The 9,651-nt window shown below is 32.5% G+C and overlaps 1 protein-coding gene across 1 annotated transcript in view; it reads right to left on the reverse strand.

The window, feature by feature from the left end:
- Window positions 1–8,923, reverse strand: part of prkag1 (protein kinase, AMP-activated, gamma 1 non-catalytic subunit) — a 19,009-nt gene extending 10,086 nt beyond the window's left edge. The window contains exons 1-9 of the mRNA XM_056459351.1: window positions 8,768–8,923; window positions 6,891–6,942; window positions 5,633–5,733; window positions 3,896–3,977; window positions 3,343–3,401; window positions 3,222–3,267; window positions 3,084–3,138; window positions 2,368–2,494; window positions 1,391–1,556 (exon numbers count right to left, since the gene is read on the reverse strand). Of these exons, the coding sequence (XP_056315326.1) occupies window positions 1,391–1,556; window positions 2,368–2,494; window positions 3,084–3,138; window positions 3,222–3,267; window positions 3,343–3,401; window positions 3,896–3,977; window positions 5,633–5,733; window positions 6,891–6,942; window positions 8,768–8,776 (697 nt within the window). The 5' untranslated portion in view covers window positions 8,777–8,923. The remainder of the gene's footprint in view (window positions 1–1,390; window positions 1,557–2,367; window positions 2,495–3,083; window positions 3,139–3,221; window positions 3,268–3,342; window positions 3,402–3,895; window positions 3,978–5,632; window positions 5,734–6,890; window positions 6,943–8,767) is intronic.
- Window positions 8,924–9,651: the final 728 nt, after the last annotated feature.

Genomic DNA, 9,651 nt, shown 5'->3' on the forward strand with positions numbered 1-9,651 from the left:
ACCCCTCTAAAACCAGGCTGGTCGACCAGCTAAAACCAGCCAACCAGCCTAGGCTGGTTTAAGCTGTTTTTTTTCAGTAGGGCTGGGCTGAATTTAAACAAACAAACAAATTAAGTTGAACATTACTAAGTGAAGACCTTCTTGCAGTGAGGTGACAGTGCTAACCGCTGTGCCGCACTATAAAGGTTGTAAAAATGTTTGTTTATGCATTTTAATGTTTGTGTCCTCAATGTGTTACACTGCCACCCTGTGGGGGGTGTTGTTTTTGTTTTCTGTCTCTCTCTCTCTCCCCCAATCATGAGGTTACCCACCTGTTGGTAATTAAGTGGCTGGAACATGCAGCAGTGGAGGACACAGAGAGACTGCGCAGAACACTACCTGGCTGAGGCTGCTTGAACTTGATTCTCCTGTCCCAGACAAGCTATTATGCTACTACAGTTGAAATGTTTCTTGAAATACTTGTGGAGAAGTAAAAAATCTGGTTGTTTCTAGACATTCAACAATCTAGTGACTTTGTAAAACCTTTAATTGCCTTTTATAATTTTTACTTTCTAATTTTGGTATTGATTCAACTTTATGGGAGCAGTAGGGAGGTGGAGGCCGGTTTTTGTTTGCTACATTTTTTTCCCTGGTTTTGGCTACAGAGCGAGCAAGGTAAGATCTCTCTTATTTCATTTTTAGTTTTATTTTGAGAGTTGCTCTGAACATATTATACAAATTAAATGATACAATAGATGTACATTTGAGGGCAAAAATATTAGCTGTGAAATATTATCTTTTAAACATTTCCTAAGTGATATTTAATGGAGAATTTCATTGCATTTATAGTTAAATTAATAAAAATTGTATTAAATTTATCTTCTGGAGAAAATCTTGTTTGTTTTATTATGGCTGTAATGAAAGTAGTTTTCAATTTTTTTTAAAAAGCATTTTAAGGTCAAAATTATTAGCCCCCTTAAGCAATATTTGTTTCGGATTGTTTACAGAACAAACAACTGTTTTACAATGACTTACCTAATTCCCCTACCTTAACTTAATTAACCCAGTTAAGCCTTTAAATGTCACTTTAAGCTAAATACTAGTATCTTGAAGAATATCTAGTAAAATATTATGTGCCGTCATTATGGCAAAGACGAAATAAATCAATTAGAAATTAGTTATTAAAACTTATGTTTAGAAATGTGTTGGAAAAAAATCTCTTAAACAGAACTTGGGGAAAAAATATAAAAGTATTAAAATTTAACAGGAGAGCTAATAAATCTGACTTCAACTGCATGTACACTATAGCAAAAACTTTAATTATGAACATGGAGAAATCATGAAAAGTAAAGTAAAAAAAACACCCAGGTAATTTATGATATTAAAATGCAATGAATAAATTTCTTCTGACCATTTTCATCCACCACAGGAAGAGCAGACACTCTCTGCTCCACGAAGATGCCGAGCGCGGCGTACAGTGGCGTATCGGAGTGAACCACTGCAATGTTCTCAAACGTCCCGATGTTCAGCTCCTCCAGTGTTTGAGACAGAAACGCAGGTTTGGGCATCTCAGATATCTAGAGAAAACATTTGTTAAGAATAAACATCAAAAAATAAACACAAAGACCTAGTTTCAGAAAGGAAAAGAAATAAAATCCAAGTTGTACTAATACACAAGTAAAAGGATATTTAGCAATAAGTGCTTAGGAAGTTGAGACATAGTTACAGCAATAGCTCTGAAACAAACCCATAGCACTGAGAAAAAATATATATATTCTCTTGGTCAACTTTCTCAACCACGTTCCAGGTGGACCACCAGCACTGCATGTTTTGGATGTCTCCTTTGGCTGTTACAGCCATTAGAGGTCTTTCAGTCTCTGCTAATGAGCTGATGATCTGAATCAGGTGTTTTTTTGGTGGAGGAGACATGTAAAATGTGCTGAACTGGTGGTCCTCCAAGAACATGGTTAAGAAACACTGCTCTAGGTCACTATGAAATAAAAAATTAGCAAAAAAAAAGTGCTTTTTTTTGTTTGTTTGTTTGTTTTTATAAACTATTTACACATCCTTTTTTATTTTTAATTAATTTGTCCTCAATCTTAAATCAAAACAACTTCTTTAGCTCATGTTTTCCATCTCAAGAGGGTGGGATCAACCTGTCACTCGCATGAGTTTCACCAATAGCAAGCCACAACCATCTAATCAATTTCTCATGGATAAAAATGACAATTAATTTCAGTCATTTTTATGAAAAAAAAAAGACTCCCACAATTCACCTTAGACATGAATCACAATAAAGAAAAAAAAGACTAAATATCATGCCAAATGTAATTTTTGCTGTGACAGAAAAACGGTGCTCATTAAATGATTACAGAGCAGGAAACTTACAAAGAGTTTGAGGAATTTGAGGATCCTCTTGTGCGTAAGGATGTAGAGAGCATTTCCCGTTAGAGGATCGATGACAGGTAATCTGTGGATCTTATGCTTTAGTAGAGATGAAACTGCATCATATAGGCTGAGAGAGAAATAAAACTTTAGATTTCAAAAATAAATTACTACTACTAACAATAATAAACAAATACAGCTGAAGTCAAAACTATTCGCCCTCATGTTAATTTTCCCCAAATATTTCCCAAATGATGTTTAACAGAGCTAGGACTTTTTCACAGTATTTCCTATAATATTTTTTCTTCTCTAGAAAGTCTTATTTGTTTTATTTCGGCTAGAATAAAAGCAGTTTTTAATTTTTTAAATGCCATTTTAAGGTCAAAATTATTAGCCCCCTTCAGCAATATAATTTTTTCGATTGTCTACAGAACAAACCACCATTTTACAATGATTTGCCTAATTACCCTAACTTAACCTAGGTAAGCCTTTAAATGTTATGTGCTGTGTTATATTATGTGCTGTCATCATGGCAAAGATAAAAGTAATCAGTTATTAGAAATGAGTTATTAAAACTATTATGTTTAGAAATGTGTTGAAAAAATCTCTCTGTTAAACAGAAATTGAGGACAAAAATATACAGGAGGGTAATAATTCAGGACTTCAACTGTACATAACTTTCAACTACATCATCTGATCTGCACCAATGAAACTCCTACCTGGCATTGGGTGATATGCTCACTAGAGGCTTAAAGGAATCTTGTAAGTAAACCTCTATAAGAAAAAAGGAGTTGGATCAGTCATAGATGCACACATCAGACCATTTACATCATTAATACACATATTAACACTCTCACCTCTCCAGGTCTCTATTTTGTGCTCTTCTAACTCATATATCTGGACCTAAAATAAATAAAAATGCATTTAATATTCCCCAAAATAAGATAAATACAGTGGGCGGCAAGGAGAGGATTTTACCAGTGGAGATTTGTAATAGCGATGAAGTATATTGATGAAATCAGTGATGGTCAGCATACCTACAATTGATAAAAAAGAGAAAGAAATAACTTGAATCAGAACTATCAGTACAACTAACAAGTGTAAATTAATTGAACATTTTTTAAATCATAATAATCTGCCATTGTTTATTACGACCCACAATTTGGGGTCTATAAAATTATTACCATTTTTTTGGTGAGCACCAAAATAAAAACAACAGCCAAATTAGGAACATTATAACAATTTAGCATTACTATTTAGTAATATCATTTAATTCTGTCATTTAAAGAAACTCCAGCATCATTACTCCAGTCTTCAGAGTCACATGATTCTTAAGAAATCAGTTTTAAGATGCTGATTTGAGTGCAAGAAACACTGTTGTTATAATAATAATTACTTATAATATTAATAATAATAAAAAACTCCATGCTCAAGCCTTGATATATATTGCATCACACTAGTTAAATATCACAAAAGCCTATTTATGCAATTAAACGTCTACAATACATTCAACAAATTTGAGCTTGCTTACCAACGAAGCATTGTTTCTTGCTGTCCCAGAGCGGCGCTGCTCTCACACCATTAGACACTAGTGCAAAGAATGCTTTCTTCACCTGGCAACCATACAACCATCAGTCAACCAGCAAGCATTTTAATGTCATAAACGTTAACACAAATACAGAGCAAATATATCCAGCCCCTCAAGTCAACATGAAGTCACTGATGACCCACAACTGACCCCATTTCTTAATTCATGCGTCTGCTCTTGAAATAAGGCTCATTGGTTTACATTGCAAGTAAATATTATGTGCATATTATATATATGTATTTTTAATAAAATCCTTAAATGTATCTTGTTTGCCTCTTAAAGAACTTTTATGTCTGTGTAGTTTTTTTTATTTTTTTTAAACATTTATTTGTGATGATTTTCTCAAGCTTTAACAAAACATTTTGTACATTTAAAGTTGTAACTTTCCCCCCATTTTTGAACATTGCCGCCGAAATACATTATCAAACAAATAAAATTAAAATACAATTACAGGAAAAACAGGAATAAATAAAAGTATAGCAAAATTAAAAAATATTGTTAATAATAGTAAATAAATAAATAAAAATTATAAAATAATAAAATAATAATAATATTAAATTAATAAAAAAAATAAATAAATAAACTTTTAAAAAAAATATTCAAATAAATAATTACCTACGGTACATGATAATACAAATCAATATTCTATTACATTTATAGTGATCTTTTACATAAATATCAAACTAAACCATATTGGTGATCACAGTTAAACGTGTTTGCACAGATTTATTTATATAAATCAGTTAAAGGAGAGTCTTCCTTTTCCCAAAACATGTAATCATAGGTTGCCATGTCTCATAAAATTTTTGGACAGATCCCTTCATTAAATACTTAATTTTCTCTAATTTCAAATATAAAATCAGATCACACATCCACATTGAAGCTTTAGGTGAAGCTGCTGATTTCCACTCAAGTAGTATTCTTCTCCTTGCTAACAAAGTAGCGAAGGCGAATACATTTTTTTCTTTGTTTGTCAACAATATATTGTGTTCTGGTACCCCAAAGATAGCTAACTCAACACTGGGTTTTATCTCTAAATTAAAGGCGTCATTTAATGTTTTAAATATTTGTGTCCAATAGTCACTCAACTTTTGACAAGCCCAGAACATATGGAAAAGGTCTGCCTTTTCACTTCTACATCGATCACACACCTCATCAATAGAAGGATATATTTTTGAGAGTCTACATTTTGTGTAGTAGGCTCGATGAATAATTTTAAATTGTATGAGATTGAGGCGTGCGCAGGAAGTGGATCCATTTACTCTACTCAGAGCCTCTTCCCATATATATAGTTTTTATCATCTAAAATAAAATTTCATGTGCAACTAAAAAAATAAGCAAATATGCATATAATTTTGTTTATTAACATATAATTATATATTTATTGATTAAAAAAAATGCATGTTAAATTCATAATATAATTTCAGTCTCCATTTTATTTATTTTCAATCACCGCTATTTTATTTCAAATAAAAAAAGTTGTATGGTTTTAGTTAATCATAACTAAGCTGCTAACATTGCTTATACAAATAAAGTAGTAAATAGGCTAAAGTTATTTGACATTTTCTAACTCATAAATGATGTGCAAAATCAAGTTGTGTCCTACATTGTTCTTGTTTTGCACAGAAACATAATCACACAAAGTAACATGTAACATTTGGTCATCTTTTGTGCACCTACCTGGAGAGAAGTGTCAAACACCACTAATTTGGAACTAGTTGGTACCAGATCATAGCAGCGGTGGGATTTCATGAAGCGGGTGTACACATTAAATTCAGGATCTAGTTTCAGAGACATAAAAAAAGACAATTTTATTACTCTAACACACATGGTGTAAACATGGTTTCTGCAAGTTAAATGTAAGATTAAGACCATTATGAATGAAATTTCAGAATTATAAAGGGATAAATTCTAAGGATTTGGCCCAAGTTGGCCCAAAAAAAAATAGTAACAAAAACAAAACATTTTTATTAGTTATTTCGTAGCCCCAAACGTTTAATTATGTATGAGATTTTGTTTTTCAACATAACTTCTCTTTAAGTGAAAAACAAAACATATATGGGCTATAAATACATGGAGAGTTTTTAAACCAATATTATAGTAAGGAACCTAATTAAACCATATTAATAAATATAAGTTATAAATCAGTGGTGTAGTCGGGGCTATACGCACGTATACTCAGTATGCCTACTTTTCCATAAGCTGTTTGGGTATTACGAATTCTGAGGATCAATAATTGCATATACCTTTAGTATACTCACTTATTTTGCTAATTAGACTTCCCTTTAACTGTATACCAAATTTTTTTTAAACTCTCATCCTAATTTGTTGCAATTGGTGCATTTTTGTTTAAATTTTGCGCCATTCCCCACTCCCTGATGACCACAGCAGCTGGGAGAAAATTATGTGGGTTTTTCGAAGTCAACTGAATGATGTCCTGCTGAAACATTCAGGTAAAATTATAAAACAGCATGGGTGGGTTTGGTGGGTAATAGTACACCACCTTTTTTTTAGGACTACACCACTGTTATAAATAGAGTTTGTTAAAAGCTTTATTTTAAGATGGATTATTGGCGATTGAATGGGTTTTGGCTTGATTGGGTAGCTTTACATGAATATAGGGAATTTAAGAACTTTTATAATGATTTAAAACAATACAAGACAATATTTCAGTGAATTTAATTCATTTTTAGACCCCGTGGACACTTGTGAAACATCAGCTGAACATGCATTAAGTACACAACCAATAAAAACATGAGACAAAAAGTGTCATGGAACATGCCGGCACAGGATAATATTTCTGTTGTCCCTTTAGTCTCAGATTTCATAGCAAACACTGAAATCAAAACACTGCTCCGCTCAGCCTTCAGATCTCACACACATGAGCTGCAGGTCATCGCAGAACTACAGTCTCGTTTTTATTTATTCACATTCTTACCCTCTATGTGCATCTCCTTTTTACAATCCAACTCATCTAGAACAGCAGGAACCTAAAAAACAGATGTCAAGAGGAAAACATTTCAAAATTTGCTTGTTTTCTCATTTAAATGCAATAATTCTGATTAAATCAAGTTTGAATACATTATATATTATCATATATATATCTAGCTGCATGACTGCATTAAATGTTAATGTTTCTTTGTGGATTAGTTTTCTGCTTTGCTTTCACTATTAATTAATAACCGAGAACCAATTAAACAATAACTCTGTAAATCAAGCGAATCACCAGTGAACTTATTTAATAATTACACTACTAAAATATAACAGCAAATTACTACAGTGACAAAAAGCCAATAAGATTAAAACAATTAAGTACTAGAATAAATCTGTGGAACATTTAATTATATGCAGATAACTAGTCGCCTCTGTACTTGTTTTAAACATTATATTAAATACTAGAGTAAACTAGATGCACTTTACAAGAGAAATAGTAAATCTGATTAGGGAAATCTATTAACAGTACTAGCATTGCAGCATTAAACAAAATACTGGTGTAAATAAGTGTGTTATTAAAGTATACCAGTACATTTGTTGACAGTAGTTTAAAAGCTGTAAAAACTAATGAAGTACTAGAGTAAATCTTTGCAATGTTACAGTTTATTTGTTAACAGTACTTGTGTAACTAAGTAAATGTATGCCATATTACAAGATACAAGTGAACGTGTTTAATATTACAGTATAGCAGTAAATCTGTTAACAGTAATAGTATAACAGCAGTAAAACAAATACTAGTGTAAATGTATGCAATATTACAGTTTATAGCAATAAATCTGTTAACATAGTAATAGTATAACAGCAGTAAACTAAAAAAATATTAGAGTAAATCCATGCAACATTAATGCATAAGCTTGATAACAGTACGTAACTGCTGTAAACGAAGTACATTTATTTAATATTACAGTATACCAGTACATCTCTTAACAGCAATAGTGTAACAGCAGTAAACAAATATAGCAGTAAAGTTGAGAATATTACTAGCGGAACAGCAGTCAAAGTACTAGAGTAAATTTTTGCAATATTACAGCAGTGAATCTGTTTACAGTGGTAGTGCAACTGCAGTAAACTAACGAGATACAACAGTAAAGTTATGCAAATGTTACAGTTTATTCAGTGGAATAATGCAGTAAACTTAATATTCGACTGTAACAACAGTGTAATAACTAGTGCTAGAATAGATTTGAGGTTTCATGTAGTTTAAAGTAAAGCATTGAAAATACACAATCCACACTTACCCACAGTATGTAATACTAGAGTAAAGGCAGTCAACACTGAGGTAAAGTTGGTTTTATATTCCCACATTCGGTCAGTGACAACTTGTGACGCACTCCCTATATTGTTTACCATGGTACTTTGAATATTCGGTCTGAAATCACATGCAAGTATGACTTCAAAACAACATAAGCACTATTTATTTGACTACTTTGATAGTCACTGGCTGCTAATATGATTTCACTATTTAGAATTTGCGAAGAATACCTTTCTGAAATTATATTATTAAGGAGAAAGTCAGAATGTGTGAATGTAAAAGCAACTTTAACGTTACCTCAATGCAGTTAACTAGCAGAACACTGATCGTAACCGGAGGCAAAGTACAACTGGCTTCACTTGAATGGGAAACACTACAGGTCACAGCAGTCACCCTACTAATGGTATTTAGAGCTCTCTATATCAACATTTTATCAGATAATAGCCATTTTTGCGTATCATAACACGGTTAAAGTTAAACATAAACCGCCATTAGTTCAAACGTCTCTCGGCTGGCTGTCAGATCAACTCTTCTGTCTCCTGAAGTCAGTTCAAACTTGCACTACTTACACACTCCATGATCCATTCACAGTGTGAAGACCTTCACTTCGATTTCTGAATGCGGGAATTGAGTTTAATTCGGTCTCCGGTAGCAGAATTGGATGTTTAACTCGCTCCTCGTACCGCTGCTTGCTGACAGACTCCTCCGAGGATGAGGAAGACTCTGCGGAGGCCGTGACCGGATATGACGACACAAACGTACGCGCTTGTACTCCACCACCACCCTCCTCCTCCTCATCTTAATAATCGACCCATAATAGTATTTATCCTTATTAATAATTTTTTCAAACATGACTATAAATAATAACAATGTTATAAGATATTATAATTAGCATAACTAAAACAGTCGACAACAGACAAAGTGCCGAAGGGACACATGAACAATGAACATATTGGATCGTATTGTATTTGTATATAAAATAAAATATAAATAATGTTTCCTTACAGAAATTAAGTAAATAATTGCGTTGTCAAGGCAACAGAAAACTATCGTTTAAAAATGTACTTAGAAATGAAAATAGTAGATCATAGGATCACAGCTGTAACATTTACTTGGAGGCCCATCTCGTTTAAAACGGTATAATATAATATATATTTGAGTTACAGGTAATCTACATATTGCAAGTCTATATCAAAGTTGTCATTTAATGATTTATAACCTCATATTTGCAGAGATAATGCAAAACATGGAACTCAAGATTCTCCTGAAGGATGAAGTGTTTGTGGATTTCTTCAATACATATTTAAGCCTTCCAGTAAGATAAAACCTCATGTTTACTCATGTCCTCTCTGATTATCTTAGACTGATCTAGTATTTTGTGGTGTTTTCAGGTATTTGGTCAAACTCCGCTCTACATGATGAACCAAAACAAGTGGTTAATGTGGCCAAATGT

This window comes from Danio aesculapii, chromosome 6 (assembly GCF_903798145.1).
Source record: "Danio aesculapii chromosome 6, fDanAes4.1, whole genome shotgun sequence".
Lineage (NCBI taxonomy): Eukaryota > Metazoa > Chordata > Actinopteri > Cypriniformes > Danionidae > Danio > Danio aesculapii.